This window comes from Dama dama, chromosome 2 (genome assembly GCF_033118175.1).
Source record: "Dama dama isolate Ldn47 chromosome 2, ASM3311817v1, whole genome shotgun sequence".
Lineage (NCBI taxonomy): Eukaryota > Metazoa > Chordata > Mammalia > Artiodactyla > Cervidae > Dama > Dama dama.
Window position 1 is genome coordinate 32,698,662 of NC_083682.1, and position 19,061 is coordinate 32,717,722.

A 19,061-nucleotide genomic window follows, 5' to 3' on the forward strand; every position below is an offset into this window, starting at 1 on the left:
TTCCATGTCCTGGCTATTGTAAACAGTGATGCGATGAACATTGGGGTACACGTGTCTCTTTAAGATCTGGCTCTTTCAGATCTGGTTTCCTCGGTGTGTATGCCCAGGAGTGGGATTGCTGGGTCGTATGGCAGTTCTATTTCCAGTTTTTTAAGGAATCTCCACACTGTTCTCCATAGTGGCTGTACTAGTTTGCATTCCCACCAACAGTGTAAGAGGGTTCCCTTTTCTCCACACCCTCTCCAGCACTTATTGCTTATAGACTTTTGGATAGCAGCCATTCTGACTGGCGTGTAATGGTACCTCATTGAGGTTTTGATTTGCATTTCTCTGATAATGAGTGATGTTGAGCATCTTTTCATGTGTTTGTTAGCCATCTGTATGTCTTCTTTGGAGAAATGTCTGTTTAGTTCTTTGGCCCATTTTTTGATTGGGTCATTTATTTTTCTGGAATTGAGCTGCAGGAGTTGCTTGTATATTTTTGAGATTAATCCTTTGTCTGTTTCTTCATTTGCTATTATTTTCTCCCATTCTAAAGGCTGTCTTTCACCTTGCTTATAGTTTCCTTTGTTGTGCAAAAACTTTTAAGTTTCATTAGGTCCCATTTGTTTATTTTGAGCAAGACTTTTGAGCAAGATGGAGTTTGAGTAAATTTGTCTTACTGTAATAAGACATGGTAAAAATGTCTTATTTCACAAGTGGAGATATCTTATCTCACAGGTGGAGATGTCTTATTTCACAGGTCCCTCAAACATCATTAAGCACTTTCTGTGTGCTGGGAACTGGTGATACAAAGAGCCAGGCAGATCCCATTCCCCCAGAAGCACAGGGTTCAGTGGGAGGCACGGACGTGTGCTGGAGCAGGCTCCCTCAGGCTCTCCAGAGCCCACTGTGTGCCTCTCTCTCCCCGTGATCAATGACTTCATGTTGGTGCCTTGAAATTGACTATGGTGAGAGTATTTAAACCATGAAAATTGGCCAATGCTGCAGATCATTGCTTTTCCCTGAGAGCTAGTTGTTAGATATTTACCAGTATACCACTGCCTGTGAACAGCTGCAGTATGCTGATAAAAGTCCACACCAGATAGAGGGTGGTACAAAGCGGGCTGGAACTAACTCTACTTGGTGAGCCAAGGAGGCAAGGTTTATGCAGAGTGTTGAAGGATGAGCTGATATGGAGGCAGCAGAGTAACGGCAGCCCTGGTGAGGTGTGGAATGGCCTCGCACAGTCATTCTTTTGCTTTGTGAAGGCAGACTATGGATGGCAAGAAGTTTGGCAACCTATGAGATGCCAAACGAAAGGGTGTTTATTAAGCAAATTCAGGACTGGGTTTATTAATTTTATTGATTTATTTTTGGTTGTGTTGGGTCTTGTTTATTTGTGTTGCTGCATTGGCTGTTCTCTAGTTGCGGAGAGTGGGGGCCACACTACAGTTGCGGCACGCAGGCTTTCCAGTGCGGTGGCTTCCCTTGTTGCAGGGCGTGGGCTTCAGGGCACAGACTTCAGCAGCTGTAACACATGGGCTCAGTAGTTGTGGCCCCCAGGCTCTAGAGCACAGGCGCAATAGTTGTGGCACATGGGCTTTGTTGCTCCTTGGCATGTGAGATCTTCCCAAATCAGAGATGGAATCTGTGTCTCCTGCATTGGCAGGCGGATTCTTTACCACTGAGCCACTAGGGAAGCCCGATAATGGGCTTATCAAGTGAACTCGTTGGGGTTGGGGAGGGAGAAACCATGTCGCAATGCAGCAGGATCTCCAGAGGATTTGTGAGTCCACTGGGCCTTTACCCAGCACCTCAGTAAAACAGAACCAAGGCTTTTGGGAGGGACTTGACTTAAGAAAGGTCTCGAACACTCTAGGGCTGTCAATTAATTGGAATGTTGACAAATACTACCAGATACATATATTGGGGTGGGTCAGGGAAGTTGGTGGGAAAGAAGACCAGGAGAGGGGGCAGTGAGGTCAGACACACCTGACTGGGCGTGTACTTCCTGCCCAGAAGTCCGAGCTAGGCAGCAGCACCACTGAGCTTGTTGCATTGTGGGGTGAGGTGCCCTGGATGCTACGGGTTGCTCAGTGATCCTCTGGCTTCCACAGGGCAACTCTTCTCCTCAGGGCCCCGCTTGGTCCCTTTGCCCCAGACTGGGGTAAGCATGCCGCCAGATTGTCTCCATGGCTCTCTGCTTGAGGCCACACTGTCCTGAAGGTTCTGAAGGAGACTGAGGTCACAGAGCTGTCCTGACAGATGGAGGGAGCTGCCAGAGCCAAGACCCCACAAGGCCTGGGAAGGAGCCTGGGCCCCTCTCTGCTGGGCCAGTTGTCGAGGTGGTTTTGCCCTGCAAGATGATCACGGGGTCTCATTTCCCTGCCCAACGCCCCGCCAACTCTGAGCCCCCTGGGACACAGGCAGACTCAGGCAGTCAGTTTGAACAGACTGCAGTTCAGGAAATGGACGGGCTGTGAGACTTTGTGTGATTTGAACACATGAGAAATTGGCTCAAGGCTGACCTTGACTATGCCCCCATGTACAGTAGCATGTTTTAGGAATAATTTGTGAGACAAAGCTGGAAGTTTGGGGTGAACAGAGGTGCAGTTACAAAAGTGCCATGCTTTAGGCCACACAGCAGTTTACAAAGCAGTGACTGCATCTCCGCCTGGGGGGCTGTGTAGGGCACTGAGATGTGGGCAAGGGGGCTGGCCACCTCGGCACGGGGAGCTCTGGCCCAAGGGTGGAAACTGGCATCATGAGCTTGTCCTTCAATAAAGGCAAAGGGCTTCAGGTGGTCCTGAGGGTGTGAGGTCTCAGGGAGCGGTGCTTGAGGTGACAGCTCTGCTGGTCTTCCCACAGGTAGGGGCCCTGTTTGATGGCCTCACCAAATGGACACACCAAAATGCCCTAGGGTTCCCCTGAGCACCCTTCCTGACCATCCCTCTGCATGCCCAGGGGATGAACAGAGAGCTGACAACGTCGTGCGTCCAGAAGTGCTCTTTAGTTGGGGACAAAGCTCTCACCTGTGCAAAAAGCTAAATAAACTGAGTCCAGTTGAGATCACTGACCACTATCGGGTCTTGCTCAGGGCAGTAAGGGGCTCAGACAAGCACATACCTGCCTCCCAGCCCACCCTGACTGGTCCTCTGGGATGGGGCCGCCTGCAGGCTTATTATCTGTTGCACCAAGCAGGTGGCTGCACACACCAGAGTGAGATGTGTGCTCAGTGAGTGCCTTGCATGCACTGCCCGTGCCTCCCCTTCTGCTATGGCCCCGAGTGGACACTCACCCACCCTGCTTGGCTCATGGTGTTTCCTGTTACAGTGCAGCCTACTCTTAGAGGCCCAGCTTGACCATCCATTAAGCTCTTTCTGAGAACTAAGTTTGCTTTCCCCAAGTTCCCAAGCCCAGTGTGTGGCCCTCTAATCTTTTCTACACTGAACTTATCTGTGACTGTTCCCATCCTCAGGGCCCATATACCAGGTACCCCAGAAGGCTTGTTAAATTGTTATATGCTTGTGGTGTCTCTGGCACAACAATCCATCATTACTTCTAAGAGAGCAAACATTTATTGAGCTCCTATGTGCCAGGCCTAGCTAGGAATTTTCACATACACAACCAGGTCACACAACAGTGGGAGGTGAGGTTGTCATCAGATGAGGAAACAAATCAGGGAGGCCCAGGGACTTGTCCAAGTTTACACAGCATGCAATAGAGCCAGAATTCAGACTTGGCTCAGCCTGATTCCAAAGCCAAGGTTTTTCCCCTTATATGTAGACACAAAATAAAGATAACCATTTATCATTTATACTGTATTCTCATATACATTATTTCATTTGATCCTCACAACAGCCCTGTGAGGTAGATAGGGTTATGGGTTACTGTTATGTCCATTTCACAGATGATGAAACAGAGGTGGCTCAGTGAGGTGAGTGACTTGCATAAAGTCACACAGCAAATTAGTGGCTTCACAGGTCCTGTGCTTTCTCTAAAGTCAAGCTGCTTGAATTAAGAAGCACCAAAAAGATGGAGAAAGAATTTTTATGAAAAGGGACACGGGACAGTAGTGATATATGAAATTTCTAAACTGTTCTGCTGTGGTCACAGCTTCTGCTGGCTGGTCTAAACTGGGTTCTCCTGAGTGGCTTTCCCAAATTCCAATAGTCTGGTGGCTGGGACAGTTATGAGTCTCAGGGGTCCCACTGTACGGGGTGGGGGGGGGGAGACCTTTATTATTTAAAGGATGTGGCCTTTCCCACAGCCTGGCACACAAGCTCCATCCTCTGCCCATCCCCTGGGGTACCCGTGGCACCAGGCGTCTCTGGCTTTGTCTGAGGGCCCCTGCCTAGTGGGGAGGGCTGTGGGACTTCCAAGGTCACCCTCATTCCAGGGGTGAATCATAACATGCAGTTTTGAGACCTGCACTGCTTATCACCCCTGGGAAGTGGTGGCTCAGGGTATCTTGCCCTGGGTCTCACCCCAAGGATGTCAACAGGCACAGAAACAGTACCACATCCCTCAGAGCAGTGCTATAGGGGCTGGACACTTCCTCCAAGGGCAGTGTTATGGTTCAGGCCACTCCTGGGCTCCTTGCTGCACACTGCTGAGACCCTGGTCTCCTTCCTTTGGGGCAGCAATCTTCAAACTTACCAGAAGATGGTCAAAAGCTATGCAGGGTCATGTCTGGTGAGGAGGGAGGGTCATAAACAAAGTGAAGCCGTAAAAAAGAGGGATGACTTACAGGGAATGTCAGGGGGCTAACCTTGGTTTTGAAGACAAATCCCAAGGGGGATCCTAATAATCCCAAGTAGTAATATTTTCAGAATACGTATGTGGCCTCTCAAAGTGACTATTCTGAGAAAGAAAATAGACATTTGGGTGACAAGAAAGGTCTAACAGGAACAGAAAATGGTTGTGGAAGGACAGAATGCAGCTCAAGATAAAGGAAGGACTTTCTAACAGCCAACCATGACAGGGGCTGGCTGTGGGGATGATGGACGTTCTGTTGCTGAGAGTACGCAAGCAGAGATAGTTGATCTCCTGAAGGTACTGGGGAAAAGCCCTTGGCCTCAAATGTACTGGGGTGTACTTGGGGTGGGAGAGCACTAAATGACTGTTCAATTATTTTCCAACCCTGAGAGTGCATAATATATTTGTTTAAAAGGTCTGTTTCAATGACACTTCAAATTCTTGGAGAAAGAAGTCAGGGATCAGGCCACATTATGAAGTGCCTTTCACTGTACTGGCTCCAAATACTTTCAAATCTTCACAGGGATTAGCAGCTCATTTCTGAAGCCAGGAATCCCCAAATGCCTAGATTTGGCCCCGTCCAGAGGGACAGCCGCATCTTCTGAACACTGCCTGGAGACTCATTCCTCTATGCCGGGCCAGCTCAAATCCTGCCCCCTACCACCTACTTCATTTCCAAGCCAGCCAAGCAAGCCCCAGGTCCTGGCCACATCCCAGGGATGGAGGGGCAGGCAGGATGGGAATCTCTACGGACTTTCTGTCCTGAGAAACCAGAGGGAGCCTCTTGTTCTCACTTTACCCCCTCTACCAAAGGAACGGCTGCAGGCAGTGCCTCATGGTTCAGAGAGAGCTGGAGTCCGAGGGAAAAGTGCTATTCTCTATCTAGCCAGGAAGTCCTACAGCCTCCTGTAGGACATGATGGCAGACTTCACTTACAGCAAACTGCCCATCTCCAGCTCAAAGCGGCAAGGAAAAAGATGGCTGTGTCAAGAGGACACATGGATTCCTATAGGTGGACTGCATCGTTGTGGGGGGGGCGGTGGGGCGGGTAGAATCAAGTCCTGCTATGCGATTAATGCAGATTAGTATGGTACCCTGCCTCACACCATGGGTGAGACACTCTCCAACATCCTGGCTTTGGGAAGACCCCATCCAGTGTTGCTGGGGTCCTTTTACCTGTACCGTATTAATCGAATTATCTTATTGTTCATAAAATCCACAGCATGTGGGTGAGAAGAGTCGATGCAGAAGCCATCACTCAGAGCGATCTTGAGCACCTCCTCCACAAAGACCTGGAAGCTGTTGATCTGCTTGTTGGCTGGCACCACCCAGAGCCTCTTGAGGTTCTGCTTGGTGTACTCCTCCTCTGGCAGGCCCTCCACGTTGGCCACCCAGTCCAGAGTGAGGTGGTTGGGGTCTTGCAGGTGGCTGGTGATGGAGGAGAGGTTGCCATTGGAGCAGTAGAAGAGCTTGGAGCCGAGGAGCTTGAGGAAGAGGCAAGAGGTGCTGAAGATGTTGGCATTGAAGACCTCCATGCTGGAAGAGGAGAGGCTGTAGATCTGGGGTGCCTCACGCACAGTGAAATGGACCGTCTGCACACGCTGGTTCAGCGTGATGTTGAGCATGGCATTCTTCTCGGCCTTGGACAGCTCCACCTCCTTCTCCTGCAGGGCCTCAATCAGGGGTTGCACCTGGTAGAAGTCGGCCTCCCTGCGCAGCAGGCCCATCTCCTGGAAGTCCTCGGGCAAGTCCAGGTGGGAGGTTCGGAGGAAGTTGAGGATGTAGCGGAACACTTTGCCGTCCCGGTCAATGAAGCAGTTGCCCTGGCTGTCCCTCTTGGTGGGCATCTTCCCGCTGAACATGGCGCCCAGCATGGAGTCAGGGAAGCTGGTCAGGGTTGCCAGTGAGGTTGTATAGAGCTTCCCCCCAACATTGAGTGTGATGGGGTCAGACATGGCAGGAAGGCTGGGGTGCAGGAAAATAGTCCTACAGAGAAAAAAGAAAGAAATGACCATTACCCAACCATATCTGATGTCTTAGTCTTTTGGGGCTATAACAAAATACTGTAGAGACTGGGTGGCTTAAGTAACAAACATTTATTTCTCATAGTTCTGGAGGCTGGGAAGTTTGAAGGTCACGGTAGAGGCAAATTTGGTGTCTGATGAGGGCTGTCTTCTCACTATGTTCTAATATGGAGAAGGGGCAAGAGAGATCTCTGGAGTCTCTTTTATAAGGACAGTAATCTCGTTCATGAAGGTGGAGCCCTCATGATCTAACTCCCAAAGGCTCTACCACCTTATGCCACCCCATTGGAAGTTGGGATTTCAATGTATGAATTCTGGGGGACACAAACATCCAATCCATAACATCTGGGTAGTCACGGTTCTAAATTTCTTATTGTATGTCCTTGGAGTTGAAATGAATGAATAACTCGACGAACAACTGGATGGGTAATAATTGTCACACTGTCTAAGGGAGTTAAAAAAGAAAGAAAGAAATGAAAAGGAAAAAATGAAGCCTGGGTCCCACCCTCCAGAGACTGTTTTAATTGGTGTGGCATGTGGCCCCAGCATTGATACATTTTAAAAGCTGATTCTAAATGTTCAGTTAGGACTTAGAACCACTGGTCTAATGAAAGGCGGAAAATGAGCCTGGACTTAATGCTATGCTGGCTGCTCTTTCGTACATTTGCTTACACACTATCCTTTGACATACACAGTATCACCAATCATCCCCACTGTGAGGAAAACTGCCAGGATTCACTCCCCAGGCTTACAGTGGTGAAGTGTCCTGCAGGATTCAAGCCCAGTTGCCTTTATACGAGACAGAAAAATGTATTCATGCTTACTAGCCAACTATTGGGCCATTCTTGGTACTTAACAAATGTTCTGAGGTGTAGAACTCCAAGCCCCATTCTCCTTCTGCTGAATCGTTGTTGCCTTCTTATTTATTTTTCTATCTAAAAGAATGCACAAAAGTGGCTGTGATTAGTACCACTTCCATCTATCTTTCAGGCCCTCAATGGGTCACTCAGCCCTCTGGGCTCCCAGTGACGCTCCTTCTGGATTCTCACCCTCCCATGATGACCTGCCTGGCCATGAAGATGCCCTTGGCTCCTGAAGGCCTGTCCTTTCCTACCATGATGGAACCCCAGGCTCCTCTGAACCTTGCTTTGTGGTTAGTGCGGCTATGGGCCTCTGCCACCAAGCGCCCTTCCTGAGGGCTCTTTACCCACTCCGTAACAACTCTCCCCCACTGTCCCCCCACTGACCTCACAGCCTCTAGTGTCCATGGCTGGCGAGTCTCCTTCAACCTGAAGTCCTGGATTCTAACTTTTCTTTAAGGGTCTAGAAATCAGGGGATGTACTGTTTTTGCTCCTAACATGATACCTTCCCAGGAGTCAACTTGTGCAGAGAATCCAGGAATCTTTCCCTAATGTTGGGTGTGGGGGCACAGGTAGGAATCAGTCCCAGTGCTGCCCCTGAGAAGAGCCCGAGCTGGGAGAGGAGACCGCAACAGGCAAGGAAAATGACCAGCTACAGCACAGTGACTACAGCTAATATTTCATAGTAACGTTAAATGGTGTATAATCTATAAAAACCCTGAGTTGCTATGCTGCAAACCCAAAACTAATATTGTAAATCAACTCTACCTCAATAATAAAGAATAAAATAAAAGGAAGGAAGGAAGGATGGAAAAAAGGAAAAACAATGTACCAAGAGCTGCAGGAGTAGGTCTGGAATGAATTCTGGCACGTTTACTGTCCAGATGGGAAAACTGAGGTCCAAGCAGGGGACTTACCTCAAAATCACCCAGCAGGGGTAGCAAGTGGGCCAGGGCAGTTGTCACCAAACATCTGCCTTCTGAGGAGGCTGGCAGCCTCCAACCTGTGAGTCACTCAGTCGAGTCTGACTCTTTGCGACCCCATGGACTATTTTCCCCACCAGGCTCCTCTGTCCATGGGGATTCTCTAGGCAAGAATACTGGAGTGGGTGGCCATTCCCTTCTCCAGGGGATCTTCCGGATTCAGGTATTGAACGTGGGTCTCCCATAGCGCAGGCAGATTCTTTTTTTTTTTTTTTTAATTCATACGGACTCTTTTTATTTTTTTCTTTTTTTTTTCCATTTATTTTTATTAGTTGGAGGCTAATTACTTTACAATATTGTAGTGGTTTTTGTCATACATTGACATGAATCAGACATGGATTTACATGTATTCCCCATCCTGATCCCCACTCCCAGCAGATTCTTTACCATCTGAGCTACCAGGGAAGTCCTGGTTGCACTGAGACCTCTTTACTCCAGAGGGTGGTGGCTATGCTGGGTGTGGAGGACTCTTGGCTGCCCCACCCAATTCTTTGGCAGGGTGGGGGTGGGAGTGATTCTGTCCCTGTCCAACGGGGCACTTTGATACTGCAGAAAGGCATTAACCATCTGGAGTGTCTGAAGAGAAACAAGCCCATGATGAAGTTACAAAATCATCAGCAGAAGCCTGGAGCAGATGGGCTGCGAGACGGTGGTGGTGGGCGGGGGTGGGGTGGGGGAAGGGGGTGTCCAACAGAGAAGAGTGGGGGAGGGCTCCTAGGAAGGGGCGGTTACCATGGTGCTGAGACTTGCAGCTGAGGCCTATGCTTGGCCTGGGGCCCAAGTCTGACCAATTTTCCCTCCAGGGGGTGTAGGCAGGAGCTGGACCCAGGAGTGGGCTACCTGCTTTCTCATTCCAGCATCTCCTTTTCTTTCTAGATAGTAACCCGCACCTTCTACTTTCCAGTCTCTCTTTCTCTTTAAGGCCCAGGCTCTGTGAAGTGGCTGAGCTCCAGGGAAAGGAAAGAGCAGGCTTCAGTGAGGCAGAGAGGCTGTGCTGTCTTTCCTGACAATTCTCTGGGCTGCAAACCCTGTATCTCCTAATATATCAGCTCTGAAGAGCTCAAAGCAGGTGGGGAGGACAATCAGGTGCCACAGAGCATACTGGGGGCCCTTGAATGGGGACCCAAAGTCCTATTTTTCTGCATGCAAAGCAACAGAGCACCCGCCTTCCTGCCCCGGCGCCCTGCTATGCAGCTCCTGGTCATTCATCCAGGGCAGCACCAGGAGTTGCAGTCTGGGCTGAGGCTGGTTAGAAGGAGGTCTCCTGACCCCTGGAATACAGACTCAGACATAGAATAGACTTCTGGACGCAATGGGGGAAGGAGAGGGTGGGATGAGTAGAGAGAGGAGCACTGAAATACATGTTACCATATGTAAAATAGACAGCTGATGGGAAGTTTACATATAGCACAGGGAGCTCAGCCTGGTGCTCTAGGGTGGGAGGTAGGAGGGAGGGGATATGTGTATACCCATGGCTGATTCGTGCTGCTATAAGGCAGAGACCAACACAGTGTCGTAAAGCAATTATCCTCCAATTGAAAAAAACCGAAGGTAGGTCTCCTGACCTCAGACTAGGGGGCTCCCTCTGCTCTTCTCCACAGACTTAGGAATCACAGAAGTCAGCCCTTACCGCCCCTATTCCCTAGTCACAGTGCCTGGTGCCCACCGTGGCAAGCCCACAGGCTCGGTCTGAGAGCCACGACGACACAAGGGGGCAGGAGCTGGCATCCCGAGGCTGAGCGGCTTCACGGAGGGTGGTGGGGGGTTTCACCACTGGGCTCCAGCCCCACTGTGTACCCAGCTGCCTCTTAGACATGACCACCTGGATTTTCTGTGGATACCAGAAGCCTCACAAAGGGTTCCTCCTCCCCAGATCCTGCGGTGACTTCTTCTCAGCCACCCATCTGTGTGAGCCCACAGGCAGCCCTGACTCAGCATCCCTGCCATCTTTCTCGACTGTCTCCTTGAACCTGTCCCTGTAGGAACTCCTGGTGCTCAGGGTTCACCCCCGCTCCCCCAACATCCTCACGTGGCTCCCTGCCTCCTTTCTGCCCACCTGCCATTTCAGTGCGCAGGCTGATTTTCCTGAAGCAGGGCTGCCTGCTCTGACTACTGTGTGCAGTCCAATCTCACCTTCGACCCCGCCTCTCCCCACACTCTATGCTCCGGCCTTCCTGACACCACGGCATCCGCCCTCCCCTGCCTGCCTTTGCTCTCCTTATACCACCCTTTTTCACTTTTTCCACTTTGTCTGCGTTCAGCCTATGCGTCACTGCCTCGATCTATCCCCAAACCTCCACTTTTGCCAGCTCTCCTCTTGGGGCTTCTGGTCCCTCGCACAGCCCACCATTCCATCATGTAATCAATCATGTAATGATCTGTCTTGCATTTGGCCCTCTTTCCTGGCTCTCCCAAGGTGAAGATCACTGGACATCGATATGCACAAAAAGAACCTCAACTCATACCTCGCAACACAGATGAAAAATTAACTCAAAAGAGGTCACAGAAAGATGGACTGTGACTCAGCAATACAAGCCAGCTAGCTACTGACACACAACACAGAAGAATCCTAAAAGCATCCTATTAAGTGGAGGAAGCCAGCCTCAAAAGGTCACATGGTGTTTGATTTTATTTATACAACATTCGGGAAAAGACAAAACTACAGACACAGAAGTCAGATCAGTAATTGGAGAGGCTGGGGGTAAGACTGGCTACAAAGAGACTGGAGGAATATTCTGGAGTGACAGAAATATTCGATATCTTGATGTAGTGGTAGTCACATGACTATAAAGATTATAGAAATTCATGTAACTGTACACCTAAAAAGGGTGACTTTTACTGAACATAAATTATGTCTTCATAAACTGGGAAAAAACCAAGATTGTGATTGTGTCATGAATAATATAATACACGGGGTTATGACCAGTTTTATATATATTGTTGTGAAACTTTTGTTTCATTTGTGTGTGTGTGTGTGAGAGAGAGAGAGGGGAACTGGAACGTGATATAAAGTGTACCTTCATAACGTGGGTTATGATAAAAGTTGTTTGTGAAAACCGCTGCCTAGTTTGTGATCTCTGACAGCAGTGACCCAGCTCCTGCCCCCGTGTGTTCACTGCCTAGCACACGGGGTGCTGGGGGTACGTGGAGGAGGGGCTGAGGGAGGGAGGAATGAACGTGTACTGAGCATTCTACTACATCCTAGGCCTTTACGCCCACCAGCCCTTTTAATTCATATAGCAGTTCTACAAAGCAGGCATCGTTCCATTAGGCAGATAGGAAACAAGAGCCTCAGGAGACTGAGGACTTGCCCAGGACTCAGGGCCAGGGAGTGTGGAAAGCTCACTCTCCCCTCCACAGGCTGCTGACAGCTGGAACAGCAACAAAAGGCTGTTTCATAGATTCCACAAGTTTGAGAATCCCTGAAGCAGCCTTTTAAAATAGTGCTAGGCAGCTCGCTTGGCAAGACAGGAGCTACCACCTGCTGAGCACACACTTCCTGCTTTTATAATGCTTTGGCTAACACACAGTAGCATTTTATTTATTTTTAACAGAACTATATAGAGAAGTATACAGAATGATACTACTGTGCTGATTCTTTACCTGCATTACCTCACTTGGTGTCTAGACAAGCACCCTGTCAGACAGATGCTATTATTTCTGTTTTACAGATGAGGAAACCAAGGCTCAGGAAGGTTAAGAGATTGCTCCAGGTTACAGAGCTAGTCACTGGAGGAGCTGTGATCTGAATCCAGGTTGATGCGAATCCAACACCTCTCACCATTTCCCCTTCCCACCCTGAGGCCCTAACATGAGTGGGAGGTGCACATTCCCTTATTCTCTGCCCAGATCGGACTGGGGTAGGTCTTTCGGCAGCTGGTCTGTGGCTGGCCTGGGACTCTGCCCACTCACATCTGAGGATACGGGGATTGGATCCTGGATGGCCGGGAGCCCCTCTATAGCTGACATACCACAAGTCTAAACCCTGCTATTTCAATAGCAACCCATGATCCCTAATGACAAAGCAACAAAACACAAAAAGCCAGGTTTTTTTAAAAGCCAGATTAGAAAAGATGAATGAGAATTACAAACCAAACCACGAAACAGGAGATAAAAGAAACTCCACCACTGTGTCTGAACAAATAATTTTTCTTAAACAGGAGAATTTCCAAGTCTGCCTCTCGACTCGAAAAGAACCAAGAAAAAAGATTAACCCATTTCCCTCTCTGAGAAAACCAGGAAATTATGCCAGGTGAATCCTCGGACCACCTGCCTTGGCAGGGAAGGTCAGGGGGCCTGGGAACTTGAGAGGTGGCTGGAATTCTCTCCTCCCTGAAATGGGTCTGTGGCCCAAATGAGGGGTAGTGGATCTTAAGGCCCAGCCTGGTACCATGTGAAGGGCAATCCCAATATAGAGCCTGAAAATCACCTGGCTGCAACCTCTGATTGTAACAAAGGAAATAGAATTCTTTGAGAGTGGGTGTCCTGTAAGGAAGGGCAGTTAAGATGTTGCTCTAGAGTCCTCCTTTAAAACTATGTCCTTTAAAACATTCCCGCAGGTCTCACAAGAGACACAGCTACTGCCTGGTGAGTACTTATTAGGTACTTGCTAGGTGTCTTAGACACATTAGCTCAGTTAACCCTTGTAACCTCCTTTGAGGAAAGCATTATCTCCACTTCATAAGTGAGAATCTGAGGCTCTAAGAGGCAGGTGATTTGCCCAGAGAAATTTGTGGCAGAGTTAGGATTCAAGCCCAGGCCCGTCTGACTGCCATGCTCTGAACGACCTTGGGAATTCAGCAGTCAACCCCCTGCAGAGGTTTGGCACTTGTCCTCTCCTACCTCTCTCCAGGTGCTCTCATACCTGCCACCTCATTTTGATTCTGACATGCATGACCAGTGAGTGTGCAGAGAATCAACATTTCCTGAGCTCTGAGGACATGTCCTGAGCTATGTGAGGCATTTTCCTGTAGATTATCTCACTGCAACACCACACCGAGGCTGTGAGGTAGGTACAATTATTATCTCTATTTTCTGGATTATAAAACTGAAGCACAGAACAGTGAAGACAGCTGCTTAAGATCACACAGCTAGCGGCAGCAGAGCCAGAACTCCAAGTGAGGCCTCTCTTCAAAGCCTGTGCGGCCCAGGGACTTTCCCGGTGGTCTAGTGGTTAAGAACCCACCTTGTAGTGAGGGGACGTGGATTTGATCCCTGGTTGGGGAACTGAGATCCCACATGCCGTGGGGCAACGAGGAAGTCCATGCACTGCAATGAAAGATCCCATGGATCAGGCCTGCAGGCAGGTAAGTAAATATTTTTTTTAAAAAATTACACCTATCTTAAAAAACTCCTGTGCTCCCTTCGAAAACAAAGCAGCATATGCTTCTTTATTAAGAAGCATAAGCAGGACTTGAATAAATAGAGGCCTGTGATGAGAGGCAGTATCTTAAAGCCGTTCTTCCCTAGTGGCTCAGACAGGAGATCTGCCCACAAGGCGGGAGACCCAGGTTCAGTCCCCTGGCTGGGAAGATCCCCTGGAGAAGGGAGTAGCAATCCACTCCAGTATTCTTGCCTGGAGAACTACATGGGCAGAGGAGCCTGGCAGGCTATAGTCTATGGGGTTGCAAAGAGTTGGACATGACTGAGCGACTAACACTTTCACACCACTTAAAAATTACTTACAGTTGTTACGCTATTCTAATCCCACTCCTAAAAGTATTTTTTCAAAAGATTAAAAAAAAAGATTAAAATCTTATTTTGGAAAAATTGGTGATAACCTAAAAGAGTATATGAAAAAGTATATCTTAGTGTAATGTATGAAATCAGACTGTAAGGCAATGACATTTCAAATTGTAGTGTTAAGCCAATGAAAAGGGGAAGGAATTCTGTAGTACACATGTTGAAAAGACTGATTAGCAATTAAAAAAAAAAATATTGATCCTTACAACAACTCTGGGATGCAGGCAAGACAGATCACATTATCTTTATTTCACAGACGCAGTGAGAATGAATCCCTGGCCCAGAGCTTTGTGTCCATTCTTGACCTCTGAGTCATGGCCTCTGGGAGGTTCCAGGTTTGGACACTGATCAGAAGACTTTTGGAGGCAGCCTAGGGTCTTCTCTAACCTGGGTTCTGAACAAGAAACTGAACCCAGATGCAGAGGTCCTAGTTAATAGCCCACACACTAACAGAGCCTTAGAGCGAGCAAGGGCTCTTTCTGTGCAATTCCCTACATTACTGCCCACTAAGCCTCCATATTGAAGGTATTTTACATGCAATCTACTCCTTCTACACACTGAGGACCAGCTGTTTTAACAATCAATCTACAAGGCATTGATAATTAATCTTTTTATCCATCCATCCATCTATACATCTATCATGTCTCAGCTCTGCTCAGAGCCTAGAAATGAATCCCCAAGTAGCAATGAGCACACCTGACCCCAGATCTTGGTTTTTAAACCTGAACCCCTACAAAAAGAAACCATGGTTTCCTGGCGAAACTGGTGATTCCAGGACTTTGACAGGAAAAGTTCAAGGTGAACCTGGAACATCTCTTTCCAGACAGCAAAGAAGACATCAAAAATTAATGTGATCAAGTCAAAAGAATGCAGATCTCAAAAGTTGTCATCACAAGAAAAAAATTTTTTCCTAACTATGTGATCATTCCACAATATATACAAATATCAGATCATAATTTGCTGTTTTTCTTGTTTAGTTGTTAAGTTGTGTCTGACTCTTTGCGACCCCATGGACAGTAGCCTGCCTGTCCATGGGATTTTCCAGGCAAAAATACTGGAGTGGGTTGCCATTTCCTACTCAGGGAGGTCTTCCCAGCCCAGGGATTGAACCCATGTCTCTTGTATCTTCTGCATTGGCAGGGGGATTCTTTACCACTGCGCAGCTGGGAAGCCCACTGACTAGTTACAAGAGGGAAAAACTTAACCTTTTATGGAAAGATCAGGCTGTTACGACCTTATCCAATAATCAAACTTAGCATTCATGGATACGATAGTAGGATTCTGATATCATATGCCTCCTAATGTGATGCAATAATAAGTACACAACATTGCCAGAAAAGAAATAAAAAAGCAAGTTGAACCTAATTATTGCTAAAATAAATTTAAACAGGTAGAGGGGCTCTATCTAGATTAAATGAGCTGCTTAAAGAGATATAATTAAATGCAATGAATGAATGAATCTTGACTGCATCTGATTGAAAAAAAATGAGATAATTTTTGACAGTTGGAGAAATTTGAATCTCAACTGTTTAGTAGATGATAGAGTTCTTGCTATTTTTCTTAGGTATGATAATGGTCTTATGGTTATGGTGCAGAATGTTAGGAGATAACATGCTGAAGAATTTAGGGGTCAAGTGTCAAGGCATCTGTAATTTTCAGTAGTTTAGCAAAAAGTGTACGTGTGTAACAACAAAATCGTCAAGTGTGAATAGGTGCATCAGTGAAAGGCTATTCCTTTAACGTTTCTGTAGGCTTAAAAATTCTAAGAATATTTTTATTTTGAAGGAAGAGGGAAGAAAAGAGCACTTCTCTCCTGCGACTACAGATGTAAAGTTCCAGTCAGTGCCTGGCCCTAGTAAATAGCCAGATTCCATAAATATTAGATGTTATTACTACTACTAAGAAGCATTAGCATCTCATGATCTCCTGACATCTCAGTGCTCTGGAGGATGAAGAAGCCAACCAGGGCTCAGCTAAAATAGCCCACAGTTGGTGGAAGGCAACTGAATGTACATCCAAGTGGTCTTCCTACCTAGACTAAACTGCCCACAGGAACCACAAAACTAGGCCTGCCTGTCTCCATGCTGAGATCCAGGCTGGGAGAAGATGGCTGTTTAGGCCTTGTTTCCCCTGCTTCCTTCTGAACCCAGTCTCTGGTACCACCGTAGAAAAGAACCTCCTGTGATGGTTTACCAAGAATGTTAACAAGGAGGGGCCGCTTCTGGGCCTCACAGATGTTTGTGGGAAGAGGAAAGTGCATGGGCTTGGTGTCACCTGGGTCTGCATTTGAATCAGGCTCTGCCGCTTCATTAGCTGTGTGGCCCTAGACCAATTCTTGGGCACATGATGGTGATCATAACAGCAGCAGCAGTAATAATAATAATGGCTGATGTTTACCAAGCAGTTACTACTATGCTATGCACTTTGCGTGTGCCTAGTTGCTCAGACGTGTCCGACTCTGCGACCCCATGAACTGCAGCCCACCAGACTTCTCTGTCCATGGGGATTCTCCAGGCAAGAATACTGGGGTGGGTTGCCATGCCCTCCTCCAGGGGACCTCCCCAACCCAGGGATCGAACCCAGGTCTCCCACATTGCAGGTGGATTCTTTACCGACTTAAGCCACCAGGGAAGCCCTTTATGCATGTTAATTTCATAGATGAAGATGCTTATTATTATCCCTACTTTACAGACCAACCACATCACGCCCTCTCCTATCTCTGCAGTTTGGCATCTGCTATCCCTCTGCCTGCACTGCGAAGAAAATGCCATTCATCTGCCAGGCCCATTGGCTGCAGTTCATTCCTTCCTTCTTTGCATCTCCAGAGCATTTTATTCTAACCCCTTACCAAGGCTCATTTTCCTTAAGTAGACGGTTGCTTGGCCACCCTGTCAGGACAGGGATTGTACCCTAGATCTGTACCCCAAGAAGTTGGCAGGCAGGGGAAGGGGGAAAACTTTCTTCCTGTTTAGTCAGATCCATTTTCCTAGTCCCCTCTGTCATCTACCAATAGGGAAGTTTACCAATCTCTCCTGAATTTTTAAAACTTTCTATTTTGAAATAGGCTCTTGAATTTTCAGTTTGGAATCTGAGGCACAGGGCAAGGCCCAGGTAATTACCTGGAAGTAAATAAAAGAACTTCCAAAGTGTAGGGGATGCATAGAACATAGCTAGGTAAACTTCAAGGATGACAGCACTCAAAGTGAGTGATGTGTCTCCCAAAAAACTAGAGCAGTCTTCCCCACCTTACACAGCCCACCAGATAAAGAGCCTGGCTCACAGCCCTGGAGACTATCTGGGGATACCGCTCTCCACTTCCCCTTCCTGGCCTCCCCACACCCAACAGCTGTACCTTTAGCTCTGCTTTGCCCAGTTCCTATCTCTAAAAGGCCCAAATGCTGTTTGCTCCATTATGTGCTCACCAGACAGAGAAGGTGCTTCCCAACTCAGATGACACACATGGATCTTTGAAGCAGTCAACCAACAGGGTTGGAGAAGGGAAGTCACCTGACCTGGCTTGCACAGCAAAGTATCTCATCTGGTGTAGATTCCCAACAATCATCACCATCCTCTACCCTCTTCCAGAATCTTCCTTCATCCTTTTGGCTCACCCTTAGGCTTCACCTGGTTTTCCTCAGGCCCAACCACTCTTCCACGGTCTTCCTGCTCCTCACAAGAAAGATAATTTATGAACCAACGGCTTTCAAACCTACCTCCTCATTTCATCCTAACAATCAGCCTCGGAGGTTGGCAGTGAGGAAGCTGGTCCTGTCACACAACCTGTGAAGGACCGGGACACTTGTCATCTATCCCCTGCCATTCGCTACAGATTAAATCTCTACTTCCCTGCAGTGCAGGGCAAAAAGCAGTGCCTTGAGAGTAAGGAGTGCTGGGTGGTTTGGGGGAGGTCATTTTACTTCTCTGAGCCTCAGGTTCCTCAACTGTAAACAGATATGGTGACGTCTTCACAGGGTGTGAGTTGAATGAACTCATATGTATGACGCCGAGTTCAAAGAATGGGCTCTTTATTTTCTAGTCACAAGGAAAAGATGCTCCGTTCATCCACAGACATTTGCCCATTTGGGCACCCTCTTACTCAAGTCAAATCAGCGCTGCTGACACTGGGCTTTTACAGGGCTGAGAGGGATCCTTTTCATCTTTCTGTCTCCACCCCTCCCTCCCCAACGCTTTTCGGCTCATTCCACCCAATCCAACTCAGGCTTGCTTCCTTGGCCTCTGCACCCATTCCCCAGCCCCTTCTCCGATCTCACGCGCGTTCCACTTCTTATCTAGAGACCCCGCCCCTTCTTGACCCACCCACCGGACTCCTCCCACAGTCTCGGCCCTTATTATCCGGGCTTTTCAGACTATCGCCATCCATCCAGGCTTCTTTCACGAGCTCCGCCCCTTCTTCCCCATAAACATCCCCTCCCCCGCAGCCACTGGCGTTGCTATTCCCATTGCACGGATGAGAATGGCGAGGCTAGGATAGGCTAGATGACGTCTCACGGTAGGACAGGTGCCCAGATGGGTCCGTGACCCCTGGCCGGCAGTCCCTGCACCCCACGCCCCCGTCCGTGCCGCACCCACCTCCTGCCCTCGCTCAGCAACCTCCCCTCCGCGGGCGGCCAGCGCAGCTTTGCGAGGGGGGCGGAGGGCCGGAGCCCAGCCCAGGGGCGTGGCGGCCCGGGACCCGCGCGCTGCTTTCTGG

General features: G+C 48.4%; 1 protein-coding gene across 2 annotated transcripts; it reads right to left on the reverse strand.

The window, feature by feature from the left end:
• Window positions 1-3,537: 3,537 nt before the first annotated feature.
• KCTD21 (potassium channel tetramerization domain containing 21) lies at window positions 3,538-18,987 on the reverse strand. Of its 2 annotated transcripts, XM_061168314.1 has the most exons (3): window positions 18,941-18,977; window positions 18,064-18,130; window positions 3,538-6,726 (listed from the first exon to the last, which is right to left on the reverse strand). In XM_061168314.1, exons 2-3 carry the CDS (start codon window positions 18,069-18,071, stop codon window positions 5,913-5,915), a joined length of 822 nt encoding a protein of 273 aa, XP_061024297.1. In that variant the 5' UTR covers window positions 18,072-18,130; window positions 18,941-18,977; the 3' UTR covers window positions 3,538-5,912. The 2 variants fall into 2 exon arrangements, with proteins under 2 accessions (XP_061024297.1, XP_061024304.1); XM_061168321.1 differs by lacking the exon at window positions 18,064-18,130 and having other exon boundaries at window positions 18,941-18,987.
• Window positions 18,988-19,061: the final 74 nt, after the last annotated feature.